Consider the following 19,775-nt stretch of genomic DNA (forward strand, 5'->3'; position numbering starts at 1 on the left):
TCTAACAGCTCCAGGGGCCAAAGGGCAACACACCCTCAGAGTGGTGGGGAGGGAGCTTTGCCACAGACTGGTTGTGACTCAGGAAAGAGTGTGATACAAGATGTACAGGATTTTCCTGTTTCTAATGGCTGCTGACTTCCTGCTCCCTCCATTCTCCATCTCTGCACTTTCCCTGAGCCAGCTGCTGCTTCCTGACAGAAGTTACACCTGCAGGGCACTCTGGCCTCCCCAGAACAGGAAGGATTCTGCTCTCAGCCAGAACTCCACAGAAGGCAAATACAGAAATACAAAGCTCCTGGACAGCCAGGGTCTGTGGCAGGAGTCAAACCATATCCAGGGAACAGCACAGGAATGTTCCTCCTTGAGCATGTGTTATCAGGCAGATTTGACTGCACATTGTGAAAATGACTGCCCAGATGATTTGGAGGAGGCTTGAATAAGAAACTTTATTCCGGTCTTAAAAGAGAAAAAGTTAAAAATTTCCCAAATCCTATAAAAAGCATCTGAAATTGGAAAAAGATAGAAACTCACCTATGTGGATGTAAACCTGACACACCTCCTGATGGAATGCCCACCTTTGGGAGACATGGGATTAACAACAGGTGTAGCTGCTTGGGCCCCTCAGTAATTCTTTCTTCTACCACAAGACTATTGTCACAGAATCAGCTGGAAAATGAAGCTACTGGCACCAGAGTTTACAGAGAACTTTGGGGGAACAGAGCAGAAATATCACAGAGCCCTTCCTTCCCATGTCCCTGCTCCCCTCACGTATTTGTAACAATCTCAAAGTCTTCCCATGTTTCACCAGAGATCCAGGGATTTCCCAGTAATATAACCTCCATCTTCCTTTCCATTTGGCTTGGATCCCTCAGTCGGTGGGAGCAGATGCAGACACAACTCTTGCCTTGAAGAGAACTCGGTACAATTCTGTAATGTCACCTTTTACAGTCAGGAGGGCTGACACAAGCGGGGGCTCACTGGTCTGCAAAAAGAACCACACATAAAACCAACCTGATCACCTTCTAAACTCTCTATTTCCCATCTTGGTGTCCAAGGTAGCAGTTTTAGCTCCAGGTTACAGCCCACTGTGCTGCCTCCTGTCTATCCCCAAGTGATGCTCATGCTGCAGCCAGTGAGGTATGGCAGTGACTCAGCATTCTGTCCCCAGAGTGCCACAGACGCTGTCACCACGTCACAGCCATGGCAGCTGGGCACAGCAACAAACAGCAGAGCTCCCAGGGAGGGCTGGGAAGGAAACAGATCCTGTCAGCCCCCAGTGAGTGCTCAGTCTTGTGTAAGAACCAGAGGTTACCAAGAGGCACCATGTGGGCTGGGTGCACCCTGCCAGGAACTGTGTTGCCTCTTTCTGCATGTGATGGCAGAAGTATTTTAATTTTGGAACCAGCTACTCATTCTGCCATCCCACACATGGGGAGTCAATCCCTCCACTCTCCATGAATGCCCCAGGAGGTGAATCAGGAAGGGCAGTCACAGCCCTGTGGAGTTGTTGGGACATCATATCCAACTTCTATGGTACAACAAGGCACAAGTAGCCAGGGCAATGGAGTCCTTTGGGCTCTGGAACAGTGACTTGGAGCAAGGAATTCCAACTCCTCTGGGATACAAGTGGCTCACCCCTGTCCTTGTCACCACACAGCCCCATGGGACAAGCCCTGGGGAGGCTCCAGATCATCCCATTGCTCCCAGCTTCTGTTCCCATAGGGGTGTTTGCACCACCCCTGCTCCTTCAGGGACTGCACAGGAGCTGTCATGCGGCTGTGTCCAAGCCACGTGTGCTGCCCACAGCCAACAGCAGCTGAGGGTGACACCCCAACAGGAGCAGAGGGTGACACCCCAAAAGGAGCTGTGTGTCACACCCCAACAGGAGCCCTGTGTGACACCCCAACAGAAGCTTTATGTGACAATCCAACATGAGCTCTGGGTGACATCCCAACTATGGGTGACAGCCCAATAGGAGCTTTGGGTGACACCCTCCCGGAGCTGTGTCCCCACGCGGGCTGTGGCTCACCTGCAGGTCGGCAGGTGGCACCCACGACACGCCGATGTGCTTCAGCTGCCCTCGCTCCAGGGCTCCCTTGGGGCTCTCCAGGGCGAACCCCGCCTGCTGCAGCTCCGGCACGCTGTCCAGGCTGAACTCCACGGCCTGCCACGGACACACGGCACAGTCACAGCACTGCCCCTGTCAATCGCCTCTGCCCTTTGAAACTCCAGCTGTCCACTGCGACATTCATTGTGTTGCCTTGTCACAAAATCCTCCATTAAAATAACACGAGCAGTCAGTTCTGGGCTCAAAACTCTGTATTTCAGAGCTGCGGAAGCAAACTGCTAAATTAAGTTTGTTGCTGACTCTGTATGATAATGCTAATTCCTTACATTAGCCCCTGACTAATAATCTTTACAAAACCAGTCATACTTTTATAATGTAAAATTTATCAGAAACCCTGAAAGCTGCATTTTTTCATTTATGAATTTGTGAATTTCAGACAGAAGGCACAAGCAGCCCTTTGCACACTGTCAGTGTCCCATACAGCACCTGGCACAAACCTGCAGGTTTAATTTCCCTCACCTTCTTGGCTTCCAGTAGAGGAGTTTCCATCGCCCCGACTGTGAGCTCTGCCCTGGCTGGCTCTGCTGAGCCCTCCACGTACTCCAGGATCAGGAGAAGAGACCTCACTGTTTCAGGAGCCTCTAAACAAACAGCAACCAAGTCAACTTCAAAACAGTCAAAAGAGAGCCTTTGGCAGTTTGGAACCAACACAAATTGCACCAGCATGGTTCAAAACAAAGTGATGTGGCAAAGTCAGCAGTTGGCACAGATAAAGAGATCCTTCTCACAGGGTTAGTGAGGAATTAAGGAAAAGGAGGGTTTGGATAATTTGCAATTGCAAACTGCAATTGTTACTTGTTTATCAAGTTCCAGGCTCGTTTTCTAGCCTATGGCTCACCTCTGTGTCCTTTTATTTCTACTTGTGTGTGTGAGCTTGGACTTATTTACAACTCAGGAGTTAGGAGCTGTTTGCAGCCTGTCTCTGAACACAGATCCTCTCCCAAGAAACTAAGGAAGAGTAACTTCAAACCCCTGAAAGTTTCATAACAGGACAAACAGGAGAATCCAGGATATCTGATTATATATGAAATAATTTCCTAAACATTTAATACACCTCAGAGAAGTGGCAGAAAGCAAATACATCTTCATACTTTGTAGTGGTATTTCATTATAATAGCCTTTTGCCAGTAAGTTGCAGAGATGGAAGATCATCATTAAGGCAAAAATGAAGAGAGAAACTTTCCTTAAGAGAAAGTTTCCTGAATTTTTTGTGTATTATGAATATACCATAATGCTTTTTTTTTTCTGATTCTGGAAAAATTGTCTTTACTTTCCATTTTCTTAAAGGAAGAGGAACATTCCCATGTCTTATCCCTCCCTGTTCCATAATAAACAGAGGTGGCACTTTACCTTTCTTCTGTGCTTTCTTTGATGGCACAGGTGAGATCACAGCCAAGGACTCCACAGGCACATCCAGGGGAACTCCTCCCTCCACAAACATGGGGTGATCCCGGGCTGCACCCTTCAGGAGGATCTCGTGGGCTGTTTGCTGGGTGAGACACAAAGTTCTGCATGCAGGTGACAGCTCAGGTCACCTGAATGCCACTGGCATCTCACCCAGCAGCACCAGGAAATGGTGACATCACCTCCCATGTGAGTGATTTCAGTGATCCTGGGCCCTAATCAGGAGTTCTGCATCTACCCCTGCTCTTGCCCACTCTGGCACTTCTGTTTTAAACAGTTTTTCATTCCTGGGAAATGTGCCTCAGGAGGGGATTGGACAAACTATTCATACAAAAGCCACTGAAAGAGGCAAAACTCTGCTGCCAAACTTGGGTAAAGTTTGTGAACCAGGAGCAGCTCCCATTCAGCTTCTCCCGATGTGCACTGCTAACTGCAATCCCAAAGCCTGCAAGGAGAGGAGCAGTTCTTGCTCAGCCCCAGCCCCGTTTGCAGTGCTGCTCGCTGGGCATTAGTGGTCACTCTGCACCAACTTTTGGTGTCCTGGCAGAGGCCCAGGGCTGCCCGTGGCGAGGCCACCTGCACATCCGGCCGGAGCGTCGTCCCAGGGCTGCTCTGCAGATGGGAACTCAGCACTGAGCGCCGGCAGGAGCTCCCTGGTGCTGCTGCTCCTGCCAGGCCGTGCTGGGCAGGTGGAGCTGCCCTCTCCCCTCTCCCCTCTGCTCTGCCATTAAATGCTCCCTGCAGGAACCCCTTGGAGCTGTGCTGAGCTCCCATCACCTCCTGACCACGCCGAGGCTGATCCCAAGTCACTGTGGTTGTCATTAATAACTGAATATCTGAACCTGGAAACAGTCAGAGGGCCCCAAACCTGCCCTCTCTTCCCTCCATCAATTCACCTCATATTTAGACTGTCTTCATAATCCTGAGTGTCTCACCTTGCCAAAGAGCACAACCTTGAGACGGTCGGAGTAGTAGAGACTTTCATGATCAGGACTGAAAGTAACAACAAAATCCTGGCTCTTCCCAGCCTCAATTTTTCCTTCTGTTGGAAAGACGCTGAACACACTGAAGCCACTGTAGTTCTGTGTCCCTGGTAAATAAAAATGAGGATAGAGAAAGGAGGACAGCTCTGTTTTACTTCTTCATAAATTTTAAACCCATTTAATTTTTGTTGGAACAGCAAATAAATAAGAGCTGATACATGGCTTTGCAGCAAAACAGGGTGTTAAAAACACCAGATAAATCCATCCATCAGTGTGATGCATTCATCTCCAGAGGAACTGAAGCAGCATCAACAAACCCTTCCTATATTCTGACGTGTTTTTACAGAGATGGACATCTCTAAATAGAATCTTTAATAAGCAATTCCTGTATGGGTTTATTTAGATTTAAACACCAATATCTCCCTACTTGTGGGTATTTGCTCAGGCTGCATAAATTTACAGCTCTCCATATTGAAAGAATTGCTACAGCTCCTACTGGGGAACAAAATGAGGTCTTTAATTTCAGGACTGTGATGCCCCAGGTTGTGTAGATCTAAGAGGACATAGCAGTGCTGTTTTACACCTCCTGAGTGTTTAGCAAAGGAAAAAGAGGAAATAAAAGAAAGTTTACCAACAATCTCTGTTCTCTGCACAGAGGATGTCAGAAAGGATGGAATTTTCTGCCGATCTCTGTCCCGTGTTGGTGACAGTGACTCCAGTTGTACAGAGAATTGCAGGGTCAGGCTGGAAGTGTTCTCTATCTGATGGCATTAATTCACACAACAGCATTTGCATTAAGGAAATTGATTGTCAAGCCTGTAGGATCCATAGTTTGCAAAGTGGCTGAATTTATTCTGCTGCATTAGTGCAGCTCTGTGTCCCCAGATGCCACCAAAGGCACAATTAGTGCTGCCCATAATGTGTCACACCAACCCCTGCCCTCCCCATCAAATCCTGGACCGTGGTTATTGCCATACTTGGACAATTTCTGGGAGGAGACAACTTATGTCATCTTCCTCCTTACAAAACTCCTGCTGTGTTCTGCAGTTTGGCACAGAGGGTCTTACCTGGACTGTAGAAGTCACCGTGTCCCTGGCCAGGACATATCCCACGTCCAGCACCTCTCCCACGGAGCAGACAGTGCTTGGCACCACCCCATGCCCAGAGAGATGGAGGCTGAGCTTGGTTTTTGCCACCTGGATGTCCAGAGTTTCCAAGAACTGCCCAGAGGGTGCCTGGATTAGTCCATCTGCTGAGGGAATCCCCACCCCTGCAGCTGACCCCTCCCAAAGGGCCATCCCACATCCTGGGTTTGGGGCACAGACAAGAGCCAAACACTGGGACAGGGAACAAAGGTTTTGTCATTATTGCAGAGCCTCCTCCCTGTCAGTAACACGTGTGTTACACACACCTCACATCTGTCCTCTTTTCCCCACTGCTGTTGTATCTTTACTCACCCATTTCTCCTCATTTGGACAAAAAGAGATGACAAGGGGTTTGCTTTCACCTGGCTCAAGCATTCTAACTGCCTTGACCAACACGAAGGGGCCATTGGGATTCAGAACTGAGAATCCCAGCTGGAACAGTGCAACTCAAGGAAAAAAGTTCATAAAGATTGAGAAAAAGGATATGAGAACAGATTCTACATATTGTTTATACATCTTTGGTGTGAACTAAGCATCTGTAAGCTTTTGAGAGATCAATAACTCAGAGAAAAGATGAGCTTTAGTGTCCAACAATTCCTCCTGCAGAGGAGGAGGATGAGCAGTAGGCAGAGGCTGGAGAATGAGCTCACATGTTCCAAACAAGGATACTTCCAGCTTCCCTGGGGAGATATTTTCTATTGTAATTCTCTTCATTAATCTGAGGCCTGTAAGGAATGAAAACACTTCCCAAAGTGAGGATGCTCATTCCTGCCCTCCCATTCCTCCCCTTTACTCCTGCTCCTGCCTGGGCCAGACACTCATCCCATGTGTGGCTAAGGCACTACTCAAAGCTCACCAAAATGCTTTCAGACTTGGTCAGTCACTTCTGGAGCTTCCAGTCCATGTTTGGGCATCAGGCCTGTTCTTTCAGTGCCTCAGCTGGCCAGAGGCTCCTTGTTTTCCACCTAAATACCCACTAAAGGCTCATTTCTTTCCTGACTTTTGAAAATGCAGAACTATCTTGGAAGAACTCTCTGTCAGAGAGAAACCACTCCAAACTTGAACTCCAATTCCATACCTACAGAAACATCCCCAAAATCAGCCGTGTTGCTCCCAGTGTCAGAAGTGACCAAAACAGGCGAGGCTACAGCAGGGCAGTGCAGCTCCAGGTACAAGGTGTTGTGAGGGCTGCAGAGAGAGCAAAGGCATTTAGGGACTAAAAGGTACAGCTTTGGGATCACAGGGATAACAATTATTGTCAGGGATCTGCTTCTCTGCCAGGTGTCACCACGTGGCTGTGACAGCACAGCACAGGGCTCGGTGACCAACTGGGTCTGTGCCTGAGCAGAGATGAGCTACAGCTGCTTCAAAGTTTTCACACAATTATTCCTTCAGCTGCTTTGATATTCATGTGTTTGATTCTTATCCAACTGGTGGGCTGGGAGCATGAGTTTTCTACCACTGAGCTATGAAGTAATGAAGATCAGAAAACAAACTTCTCCCCCAAATGAATAAATCACCAAGCCCAGCATTTCCCCCTCACATTTCTGGGTTTTGCACCCACCTGCAGGTTAAGTTCCCAGAGCTCTCCTCTCCAGTGGCGTGGCCACTTGCAACAGAGCATGGAATGATGTATTTATTAAAACTCCCTCTGAAACTCCTCATCAGGGAAGCTTGGGCTGCCCTATAAGCATCAGAACTAGAGAATGCAGGAATAAGAATCATCTCAGTGAGTGAGAGAGCATGAAAAACATCAAATAAATATCTGTGGAGCTATTTGTGATTATTGTTTCTTAGTCACATATTCAAAATTGAATGTAACAGTGAAACTAAATGACTGTCAAGTAATGGACTCACCCTACAAAATGGTTGGCTTTTGTTGCCAAAAGAGAATAAAAATAAAGACCCCAGATAACAGGTGTTACACTAAAGATCGCAAAAACTTCAGTAAAATTTCCTTTGGTTGAATACATCAAGTATTTCAGTGTCTTCAAGTAGTTCTATATCATTTCAGTGACATACAAACACACAGGATCACATTCCTCTAATGAAATATTGAGGCAATACTTCTAAAATATGGATTTTATTTTTATGACCTCTACTGAAAGTATTTAAAAATTACAATTAATGGATTGCAATGAACATGGGATTTTAGTAAAAGATAACAAAACATCCAGTACAGCCAAATGCCTGGTGCTTCAGTATGTATTTAATTCCAAATTCTTCAGATCAGGCAGAAGTGTGGCTCTGAGAAATTGAATTAGCTGCCACAAGTATCAATTTTTGCATGTGAGTCTCCCAACCTGCAGCCAGCAATGCAGTTAATGTTAACTCTCCCTGAGGTGCACAGGGATTGCTTCAAATGCACCATTTCCAGCAGCATTTCACTGCCAGCACTGACCATGCCCATGACTAATGTGATGAACTGTGTAAGCCCTCAAATTAAAAACAGAAATTACTCCCTACCATGGCTTTGGGCCATCAGATGGTTCTGGTCGATGTGTTCAGCAAAGGTTTATTTGAGTAGATTTTGTTGGTCCCTAAGTTGAGCTTTTCAGCTGTCCTTTCCATAAACCCCGCGTTGGCTCAGCCCCATCCGCCCGCACAGCCCCAGCTCCTGCTCCCTGACAGATTCTTTGAAGTCTTCAATCCTTCTGATGCATAAAGGGATTCTTTGCCTCACATGAGAGGGTACAGCTGTGTGGCTCACAAGCAGCACTAATTTTGGAAACAGCCTCTGCAACACAGCTGAAGCCGTTCCCTCTCCAGTTTGCTTTCTTGTCTACCTACAGCTTTAGTAGATTTATTAAACTACTTCTAAAGAGAATGTTGTCTGTGTAGTACAAGATGCTTCTGTTGACTTACTCAGGCTTTATCTCTTCGGGTTTTGGCTCTTTCAGGCTGTTTAGAGAAGCCAGGCTTTTCCTGCTTCCAGCCTTCCCTTTGCGACTGGAAATGCTTGATTTCCTTCTCTCTTTCTTTGCATCTTTCTTCTTTTGAGTGGCATCACTAGCAATCTGACCAAGACAAGGAGTGGGGAAAAACACAGCCCTGGCTCAAGGACACAGAGCAAGGAGGTGACACAATGCAGGGGCTAGGGACAGCCAACAGACGCAGTAGCTACTACAGACATTTCCAATAATATAAAATGAAGTTGAAATGAACATATTTTACCCCCTCTTAGAAGAAGAGGTCTCCTTTTGGAGCAGATGAGTAGAAGTCTGTATCTCATGGGAATTTTACCTGTTTAGCTCACAACCAAAGACAACCACAGGTGCTCACATAAATTAACTGACCCAAGGGTTGCATATAAAATCCATAGATGCTGAGAGGCTGTAAACCTGCAGCAAGTGTAGAACCCTTTTTTTTTTTTGAGTATCGCAGTTGGCATTTGCAATAAAACCCTCTAGGAATACTTTGGAAACTGTGAGCATGAAATTAAATTACTGCTCAGTGAACAGGCCACACACTGAGTGCACCAGCACAGTCACACTCCCGTCCTTTATAGGCAGGGCCTGCCCGGACCATGAGCTTGGGCTTCATTAATATGCAAATAATTTTATGATAAAAATACCATCCAGAGAAACAAATATCTGCAAGTGACAGACCAGCAGCATGTGCTGTTCTTAGCATTCCTTACTTGTATTCCTGCCTCTGGCACAGCTGCTGCGCTGAGCCTCCGCACTGCCTCTTCCCTGATTTGCTGATCTGCCAGCGCCGGGCTGAAGGACACTCGGATGGAGCTTTTCTGGGAATGTGAGAGCACAAACAGGAGTGAGGGCAGAGCTCAGCCACGTGTGGCACCTCCAGAGCTCAACAGGAGCACACAGAGCAGCACACAATTCACACAGCACAGTTCTGCTCTCAGTGAATCACTGCATCCTCAGCATAAGGTCACTCGCAGCTTGTTTGGAAGTCCAGGATGTTACAGTGGGCTGGGTTTACGTGACCAATGCTTTTGATATTTAAACATTCTTCAAATAAATCACACTGACAACACTGGGGACAGAACACTCCCATAAGGCATTAGCCAGATTTGGTGCTTAACTCTCCTGTCTGATTTCAAACATTATTTCAAACAATACAAAATATTCCAGCTACTCTAACAACAATTGATGTTTTGAGCTTTGTTTACAAGTGAGAGCTTTTGTAGGGATGCAGATGATCAAAGATGTGGCACAACACCTGACATTTAAAGGGAATTTACCTGCCCAGGCAGCACAGTTCCCACAGAAGGTGAAATGGTCACAGGACACTCTGGGGGCACATGGAATTCAAAGGCAGTGGGTCCAACTGGCACAGGGTCCCCAGTGCCAATCCGGGGCACAGGGTGAGTCAGGGGGTTCCCATACACGTGGGAATTGATCACATCCACAGTGGCTGAAGACACAGAGTTCAGGGCTGTAGCAGCAAACTGAACCAAGGAATGAGACAATTCAAGAGGTGGGTGGACTCCAACTGCTTTGCATGACAGCTTGAATTGTCTAAAAATAAACACATGATAAATTGTCTCAGCATAAAATAGTGTCTTAATCAGCCCGGAAAATAGGGAGCTAATCCTGTAGTCCCTATTTAAGCAGAATTTCAAGCTTGCAATGGGAATTTTGCCTAAAGATGAACAATAATACTATCTATTTTTAATGCACAATTGGCCAGAGTCCCTGCTTGAATTCTTCCTCTGTGAACTTCTGGAAATACATCCAGTCAAATCAAAGTTTATGCCATCATTATTGCAGTAGCATTGGCTTAATGCTTGAAGCGTTTATACAGAAAAGAATTCCTTCAATAATTGTGCTGAAAAAGCAGCAGAGCTCTGCAGGTTGAGTGGCCTGGGGTGTGGGACAAGGATAAACTTGAGGAGGGGTGGGGAAAGTCACATAAACCAAGGATGGAACCAACAGACACTGAGCAACTCTTGCAACTGGAGAATTCCCACCTGCCTTGTGTTTATCCCAGGCTCACCTCCCCAGAGCAGGCAGGGATTTAATTTCTGAGCTGGGTTATCAGTGTGATTCAGATTTTAGCTTACCTGCTGTCCATCCATTAACACACCTGTTGATCTCTGTCCTGCAGGTGAGCTCAAAGCTGTACTCCTTTGCTTTGGTGGCTTTAAAGATTATGTCCAATGTCAGGCTTTCCAGGGGAAGAATAATTCCAAATCCATCGTTTGGTTGAACTTCAACAAACTTCAAAATGGCAGGATAAGAAATTATTGGTTAAGTTATCCATTTATTAATACATTAGAATAAGACATTACTGGCAAGATAAAAAAAAAAATTGTTAATAAATGTGGAACTATCAGGAAAAGTCAAACCTTTCAGGGAGAAGTTTTTGTCTGAATCAGTGCCCAGAGTGTGATGGGCAGATTTCTCATCTCAAAGTAACTCAAAAGGTATTAAATCCATTAACTCAGAGTTCAGGAGAATCCCTTCCCCAGCTTCTTCCCATCTGTGGTAATCACCTCACTCTTTTATTTACTCTTCATAGACAACTGAATGAAATATGATAAAAATCTCAGCAGTTCCCCTGTGCCTTTGCAAGGTGATTCCTGTCTGAGGCACAGACACCTTGGTGACAGGAGCAGTTCCACACCTGTGGTTGTGCAGTGGTTTGTGCTTGAGTTGAAGATGACTCAAGAAAATCTCCCCATCACACTTTAAGCTCCTCAGGAAACACATGCAGGGAAGTAAAGCTTTCATGAAGCTGAAGCTAACAATTTCTTTTAGCTAATCCTTGATGCCAATATGCCAAACCATTTCACACTGTGATCATCCTGCTATTATGGAGCTTGAAGAACCAACTTTGTGCAAAAAAATTATTCAGGAGACCCAGCCCACATGAACCCAGCAGCTCCTGTGATTAATTCTGTGCTTCCACATCAACCTCCAGTCACTCAGAAATACCCAGGCATGGCTGATGATTCCCAATGAGCACTTTAGAGACAAAGCTTTGGACATTTGGGTGCAAAGTGGGCACATTCCTCAGCCTGGAGGCCACAGCCACAGCCCCAGTGACCCTGAGGCTGAGAGAAAAGTGCCCCAGGTGTTCTGTTAGGAGACCTCTTGGTCTAAAAACCCAGGAATTCTAACAGGAAAAAGTGAGGAACAGGAAAATCTCCTCACAGGGGTTGGCAAATGCAGAGGGTGAGATTCACCCACTCCAGGACAGAAGTAACCCCGTGCCTCCACAGGGAGCAGGATTCCCATGGGGCTGCAAGAAGCAGTCATGATTTATTTACACTCACACTGGAACACGTTCCCATGATACTGAAAGCTATTTTGACAGCAGAGGAGGTGTGTGTGGGATAACTCCGTACCTCTGGCAGTCCCACAAATCCAAACTCCTGTGGCAAGATGGATTTGTTTGTTAGGATGACATTTGCCTGCACAGCTTCATAGATCGTGCAGTATCCAAAGTTGATCTGTGCTGGGCTGATTTCCAAATCAGAAGTAGAAACAATGGCATGGACAGTAAAATTAACTTTTCTAGCCTGAAACAAATGCAAAAGCACAGGATAAAAACCTCCATCTGTGGGTTGTAAGGACAGGATTGAAATGAAATGTCATCCAAAAGGAAAACTGCAAGAAGAAGTCACTCTGTTCCTTGACAGTAACATGTGAGATCAGCACTGAGGAGAAAAGATTTGAATTTCTGTATTGTAAACATGTGACAAGAAAAAAACATCAAATCTGTATTAGCACTTTAAGCATATTTACTATTATCACAGAACTGCAATTAGTACAGAACTAATCTAAAATTAGATATCATTAGGTGAACATTCACTAAAATCATTTACATCCACTGTCAGCCTGATAAGCAGCATCACAAAAATCCCTGACCTTGTCCATGATCAGGATTGCCACAGGGACCTCCAGGACTCCTGTCTCTGCATTGAAATAGCTCCCTGCATCCTCTGGAAGAGACTGCCTGAAAATCCAAAAGTACAAATCCAAAGTACAGTCAGAGCCATTGAAATATTCTGGCTATTTTCTCACTAAGGGGAATAATGAACTTTTGATGGTTTATTTCCAACCAGAAAAACAAAACCTGTTACTTAAGGTCCAAAAATTTTATTATTCACAATTTTAATCTTAATTTAATCCTTCTCAAATCGCATAAACTCCAGTCTTCACTGAAGGGAAGTCTCATTAAAATTTTGCTTGCAAGATAAATACAAGTGTTAGAGAAAATGGAAAAAGAATGGTGGAAGAAAATGCCAATCAAAAATAGTGACCTGTGAAGTGCCACCTTCTGACCAAGGAAAAGAAGATGCAGTCAGGTCAGGAATATTCTGGATTTTTCCCAGATTTCCTTCAGCCTGGCACCCCCAGGCAATGCTCTGAGCAGGAGGGCATGGGCTGCAATGATTGACCTTGTACAGTTATACTGGAATTTTTTGTTGTTTTTAAAGACAGGATTTTGGACACACAGGATTTTGAGGGAGGTCACAGAGGTCAGCATCCATTTATCGTTTTTTTTTTTTTTAAATGCCATCCAGTCATTTAAAATTCTGAAAAATTAAAAGCTTACTCTCTAATCAGAATATAAACCCTGTGCAGAATATAAACCCTGCAGCCCCAGCATGTCACCAACCCAACCCAGGCTGTGGCTCCCTCTGGACAGAGGAGTTAATGATCAGCCTGAGGCAGAACCACTTTGGATCCCAAAGGATGAACATAAAGTGAACCAAGCTGGAGCCCAGCAGTGCCTGATTGCAGAGCAGATCAAGATTTTATAAGGACTATGCAGGTTTTCTGGAGGTGAAGCATCTTGCTGTCACAAGCTCCATTTCAGAGCTTCAAGACAATACAAACCTGGAGCATTTTTAGCTCTGCTGCTCTATTTATATCTCAGAGCACCAGAGTGAGTTGCTTCCTGTTCTTGGGTCTCCACGGTGCTCATGTTCTACTACTACTCATGGAATTACATGCAACTCTTTAATGCATTGTTAAAGAATAAAAGTAACACCCACTCAGTCACCATAGTGATCCAAAAATCTTGCTGTTATTTTGTAATAAGGGTGATATGCAAAGGTGTTGGGAAGTTCTTGACACACAGAACTGGGGTTAAGTACAAGGGAGCTTAAATCAGCTTTCACTTTGTCACAGGACATCTGAATTGCAGAAGAAATTAATCTATTTCAAAATAATCCAGAGGGGGATAAATACTTGCAACTGTATGGACACAGGGATGGACTCTAAATTAGCTGCTGTGCCTTGGGGAAAAGGTCCTGGAATCCTTCAGAAAGTTCTCTGAAAATGGCACAATTACAGAGAAGCACAAAAGACAAATCAGATTTAGACTGCCAGTACCTGCAGGACTAGTTCCAAATGCAGAGGAACTACAGGATGTGGTGTTTGGGAATTCTGAAAGGCAGCAGATAGAGAACCTGCCTTCAACTAAAGAGGAAATTTCTGTTGGCTCCAAGCTCCCAGAAGGTTGGGTATTGGAGCAGCTGCCTGAGCATGTCTGTGTGCACAGAACACTCGGGAGAACTTCCCAGCCCTCAGGCAGCTCCCTGCTCCCTTAGCAGTGCTGAGTGGGGGCTTCTTTTCCCTTTGGTGTCACTTTTAACACAGCTGCTCTATTAATAGAGCTCCTAATGCCAAATCACTGAGGAGGCCCTCACAGAAATGTGTCACTGGCTCAGTGCTTCCCCTCAGCTCCCAGCTCAGTGCTGCACGCACTTCCCCCCTGCATTAGGTCTTTAAACCTGATCTGTACCCTCAAACAGCCAGATACTTATTTCGTGTGTCAGAAATGCCTTAATCTCATCAAATCTCCTTTCTGAAGCTTCCCTGTTTTTTAAAGGAAGATTAAGGTTCTAAATCCAAGCTCTGTTTCCATCCACTCAGAGAGGGAAACAGTGCTTTACAGCAGCTGAAGTTGAGGAACTGAAATATGTCATCATGTTACAGTTGTTGTAATCTGATGGGATTTGAGATGCTGCAAGAACTGTAAATACTTTTAGTTCTTTGAATACTAACCTGGTGAAAATTTTGCCACCAGTGATTAGACTCTCAGGGTAGAATCCAGAGGTGCTGAGCACATCTGTGAGAATCCAAACACACTTACAGCGATGAAACTAAAAATCCACATCAAAGAAACAGCAGGTTTGCAGCAGCATCGAAGACAAAGCCACTGAAGTATTTGGCTGTACACCAAAATTAATTCCATGTGTCATTTAATTTACTTTTTGAAAATAAATGTCCTGCTAAATTCTTTAGGATGGCAATGATGAGGTAAATAAAATTAACAGTGGTCGACAGGAGCTCTGGTATTTAAATTGTTAGAAACTGGAATTGTTTGCTATCACTGAGCTATGTTTGTATTTGTAGATGTACCATAAAATTGAGAAGCAAAACTTCCTGGGATAAAGCTTTTAGCATCAGGAGATGTTACATAAAACATCACGTGAAATTCAAGATCGATACCTTCATCATTTCGAGAAAAAATGTACCTGGGGAGGAGAGATATGGACAGGAAGCCCAAGCACTCTCACCTTAATTAGCAAGCACAGGAGTTCTTGTCCAGAAATTATTCAATCAGTGATCCATGAAGTAGCCACCTGCCTCAATAACCTCCCTGCTGGATAAGAATAGCTTCCCACAGAACAGGAGCAGCCTACCGGGAATGCAGGAGCTCGATTGTCACAGTGCTGCTGTCACCACAGGAAGGCCATTGCCTCACAGCCCTGGCAGCCAAGTTCATTTCCTCCTGGAGCATCTGGCAGCTTCCAGGGGGACACAGGGAGACCAGACCTGCACTGCACCAGCAGCGTGAGGTCCAGTCTGGATGGCGGGAGGGAACAACAACCCTGCTGAGCTTTTCCATTGTCTGAAATCCTGAAAGATTAGAGTTGGATTAATGTTGGTTACCTGGGCAGGAACTTGAGCTGTGCACTGAAGGATGACTGAGGCTGGATGTAGCCTGTTTTTGGAAGCAGCTCCATGTGCTTGCTCAATTCTCTGCACACCTCAAACTTCAAACGCAGCGTGGTTGTTGCTCTGCAAACACATCAGACGTGCTCGGGTGGCTTTGAGGCCACTTCAGTGCCACTGCAGTCTGAGCCCTCCTGCCCCCACCCCTGCATTGTAATCAGAACAATCCCAAGCTCCCTTTGAAAATGATGGGCATGGAAAACTGCTTCAGCAAGTTCACACAGTTGTGTTCTCTTTTAAGTACAGAAAACAAGACTTGGAAGTTCTGTGACAAACTCAGCTGTACAGAAAACAACACAAACTGATCCAACCAGAGCTGTCAATGCTCAGCACAGGCTAAGTCAGGTCAGAGGGAATCAAAGCCAAGCTATTGTGAAATATCAGCTAATTATTTGCTCCTAACACACATTGGGTCTCTCTGGATCAATAGGATGGCTGAACCCTGGTGGCTTCTATAAACAGATGTACTCTGTCCTCTACCAGCAGAGACTCTGCAGGGCTGGAAGTCACAGCGTGGCTAAGCTGGTCCTGCCAGCTCCTCTGCTGAACCTTGGGATCAATATGCCCTGGGAATGGCACACTGGAAGCCAGGAATCCTCTGCCTGTCTACTGAATTCTGGCCCTATCATAGCACAGCAATAGCCACGGATCATCCCCTGCTTTGGAATTTTCTGCCTAAGTGCAAAATTGCCGAGCAATTTACAAATATTTCAGCTTGTCATTCTCCTTCCCCTGGACTGGTTTCCAAGCTGTCAGGCCAGATGGTCTCCTCTAAATCAACAGCTACAGCAAGTGGGGCTGGGAGCCTGCAATGATTTCTGACTGTTGACAATCTAAGAGAATTATATACTACTTCATTAAATCAGTGCAGATTATAACCTGCCAAAGAAATTACTTTTCAGAATGATTTATATTGAACGTGATTCTGATAAGACACTTTTCACCCTTTATACTGCTTATTTATGATGTCTGATCACCAGGGTCTACATGACCAGAACAAAACAAACCAAAACCCAGAACAAAACCAGTATTAACAATATTTTACAATTCACCATAACTTCCTGGGACACTCCAGAGCCAGAGGTATCTGACTCACTTGGAAACTTCATCTTCCCCTTGTACTACAGCCTACAAGTCACACACAGTGGGATACAGGCAGGATCCAGGAGGAATCCTGATCCTGACACACCACAGGGAAGCACCAGGAGCTACTGGAGGGAGCAACTGCTCAGGCCACAACAGAATGATGAAATCAATCCACTTTTGCAGGATAAAAAGTTCACACACGATATTCCTGCACATGAAATACATTGAATTTCAGCCCACCTGACTGTGTAAGAGGCAATTTTTGCTAATTATGGAAATTGGGTGATAAATGAAAGCCTTGACTTGCCAAGGTGCTAAGGACAGGCTACTACATATTAAATGCTCCTAATTTAGTGAAACTTGGCAAAGGATCAGCAGGATTTTTCCCTCAGTTAAGAAGTTTTGCCCTAAGCAATTTGACAGCTTCTATCTTTGGGGTCCCCTTGAACTCTTAAGTTTTATTAGGAGAGTTATTCTGCTTCTATACTTGTAAGTTTCATCCCTGGGTTATCTAGACCAAGTAAAATCACTTACATAACAACTTGTGCTTGTCATATCTGTAAGCTGAATTTCTGAGATAACAGCTTTACTCATTTCTTTCCAACTGTGAAGAATCTCTGCAGTCTGTAATTCTGGTAAGAGGTTTAGAATGGATGCCTTCCACAGAACCAATCTCTCCCCCATCCTCCCACAAACCCACCCCAATCCTATTGAAATAGACTCTAAGAAATGCAAATTGTTCCAATAAGAATTCCATAGTGACTGCATTAGGTGGAGGGAAGACACCCAGCACCTGAAGACAATTAAATGTTCCCATAACCACTTTCTAATGGCAGGAAATCTCCAGAAGCTGAGGAGCTGGAATATTCCCTTTATAACACAGTGCAAACAGAACCAGTCCTCAGACATGAGTGACTTGGACTCTGGAACACCCAGAGATTTTTCCCCTGTCAGTCACTGGCTGGTCACTTTCTGTGTCACCACAAGGATCTGTCCCTCCAGTGCAGTGCTTGAGGTCTACATGGGTCAGGAAAAGCTGCACCTTTCCTATTTTAGAGTAAATGCAATAGGACTGACATGATTTATCCAGCATGTAATCCCAGGTCTGGAAAGACTCTCAATAAAGCACTGCTGGCATGACATTGGCTTCCAGATCTAAGTCCCCAAAGGACTTGAATTGAATGCAAAATAGCTAAAAAACAACAAAATATTCTTACATAAAATTTCCTGGCTGAATCAACCCAATGTGCACTTAATTTTGGACACATTTATCTCCCTCATGTTTAGTGTGCAAATTCCACATGAGGAAACAGTAGGTTTGCTATTCCCTGGGGGTTTCACATCTCTCCCAAAGAACAGGAACAGCACAGGGAATGTGGCAGGAGTGGGAAGGTGTGTGGATACTTCACAGCTTGGGCTGCTGTTGGGAGTTTGGGCTAGCAGGATGCCCAAGGCCAGTTTCCAGAGCTCTGAGGGCTTTCAGGATGTCCCCCAAAGGCACCCCCAGGGCAGCTCACCTGCTCCACACCTCGATGCAGTCCTGGTAGAGCCTCTCATACAGGCAAATCCTGAGATCCACACAGGGCTGGGTCACCCAGATGGGCACATCCACAGAAACTCCAATGGCACTAAAGCTCAGCTGGCAGGGCAGGAATGGGAGGGGATTAGTCCTGTTAGTCTCAGATTCTTACTGACTTACAGCAAGAATTTCTGCTATAAATACAGCTGAGTAAAAGGGTTTATTATTCATATTGCAACAGGTTCTTTAATGAGGCAAAACTAGAAAATCATTTGCAAAGGAAACCCAAGAGGTCTCAGTGCCCCAGCAGAAAAACACAATTATATTTTGGTTTGGATTGTTTGACAGGGAACATGAAGGAAGAGCATCTGGCCATGATACTGAAAAGAAGTATTTAAAGTGCCTTTAGCTGAAGTGGATGGGCCTCAATCCAGGCTCCCCTGGGGCTGCAGCTTGTTCAGGCAGCACAGAAATGCAGTGAAGGCAGCACAGGGCTGTGCTTCCTGCAGTGACCCCAGTCTGGCACCAGAGCCCACGGAGCTGAGCCCTGGATGAGCTGATCCTGGAGGAGAAGGTGCCCATGGAGCCTCAGCAGGCGTCTGCAGCTCCTTCTGCAGCCCAAAAGAGAGCCAAGACTGGCTACTGAGCTTCTGGGAAGTTTGTCTTTATTTTTTGGCAAGCTTCTGTGAACTGTTCCAAGCAGAATTTGGCTCCCAATGAAATTTAGAATCACAATATGCTGAAGTGGTAACTAAAGTTGTCATCTCTTCCAGCTTTCACACATCAGCTTAACTACTGCCTGCTAAATAATTCCAATTCTGATAGATCAGAAAGAAAATAAACTATGTGGGTTGGGAATAAGGGAGAATACTTCCACTTATGTTTTGAGTTCATGAGATGTTTTCCAATATGATGTTTGATAAAATGACAGTTATTAGGATTATTTGCATAGAAATTAAGAGAATGAGCAGGTTTTATAAGCATCCTGCATCAGAAATAAGAGCCATGATTTAGAAAGTTACCTCCCATCAAGCTACCAAATACATAATTCTTAAGAAAAGCATAAAGCAGAAGATTTTAAACTATTTTACATGTTTTGAAGGAGGTCACTCACTGGTTTGCAGTCTGGGTTGTCAAACACGATCACAAACTCTGCCCTCACGTCCCCAGGGACAGCTGGGACAAACAGGACTGGGATTTTCACTGAGCTGAAGGGTCCAATCTCACCCTCAGTCACCTGGACAACAACAGTGAAACTCTAGAAATGGTATTGAAACAAAGAGGCTGTACATACTTACACTATACACACACTCTACTACACCTGGTTTGTAACTAAATGGAATGTACTATGCACAGGAAAAATCACTATCAGAACATTAATATGGCTCAAGTCTGACATTTCCCAGACATTCTTCCTGCCCTTCCTTGTATGTTGTCACCAGACTTTGTTTAATCACAGAATCACACAGCAGAAAAAAAGAGTTAAATTATGGGAAATGTGAATGTACACAGAATCTTTCAGCTTAAATATGTCTATGTAGATCAAAACAAAGGGGAAAGGTGTCCTGT

General features: G+C 45.1%; 1 protein-coding gene across 6 annotated transcripts in view; it reads right to left on the reverse strand.

The window, feature by feature from the left end:
- Positions 1–426: 426 nt before the first annotated feature.
- The window catches only part of CFAP74 (cilia and flagella associated protein 74), a 65,245-nt gene continuing 45,896 nt past the window's right edge, over positions 427–19,775 (reverse strand). For 4 of the 6 annotated variants that reach the window (XM_085080004.1, XM_085080002.1, XM_085080003.1 and 1 more), the window contains 20 exons: positions 19,321–19,443; positions 18,205–18,326; positions 15,539–15,667; positions 12,500–12,587; positions 11,977–12,150; positions 10,713–10,846; positions 9,868–10,144; positions 9,301–9,408; positions 8,526–8,677; positions 7,225–7,359; positions 6,739–6,848; positions 6,330–6,403; positions 5,973–6,092; positions 5,583–5,735; positions 5,147–5,276; positions 4,468–4,622; positions 3,479–3,617; positions 2,588–2,709; positions 2,030–2,164; positions 427–982 (listed from right to left, as the gene is read on the reverse strand). In XM_085080004.1, the coding sequence (XP_084936130.1) occupies positions 869–982; positions 2,030–2,164; positions 2,588–2,709; positions 3,479–3,617; positions 4,468–4,622; positions 5,147–5,276; positions 5,583–5,735; positions 5,973–6,092; positions 6,330–6,403; positions 6,739–6,848; positions 7,225–7,359; positions 8,526–8,677; positions 9,301–9,408; positions 9,868–10,144; positions 10,713–10,846; positions 11,977–12,150; positions 12,500–12,587; positions 15,539–15,667; positions 18,205–18,326; positions 19,321–19,443 (2,694 nt within the window). In that variant the 3' untranslated portion in view covers positions 427–868. Of the gene's footprint in view, positions 983–2,029; positions 2,165–2,587; positions 2,710–3,478; positions 3,637–4,467; positions 4,623–5,146; positions 5,277–5,582; positions 5,736–5,972; positions 6,093–6,329; positions 6,404–6,738; positions 6,849–7,224; positions 7,360–8,525; positions 8,678–9,300; positions 9,409–9,867; positions 10,145–10,712; positions 10,847–11,976; positions 12,151–12,499; positions 12,588–15,538; positions 15,668–18,204; positions 18,327–19,320; positions 19,444–19,775 lie in introns of those variants that run through there. The other 2 variants (XM_085080005.1, XR_014856140.1) reach the window with 2 other exon arrangements.

Source organism: Lichenostomus cassidix, chromosome 21 (genome assembly GCF_008360975.1).
Source record: "Lichenostomus cassidix isolate B80296 chromosome 21, HeHo_3.0, whole genome shotgun sequence".
Lineage (NCBI taxonomy): Eukaryota > Metazoa > Chordata > Aves > Passeriformes > Meliphagidae > Lichenostomus > Lichenostomus cassidix.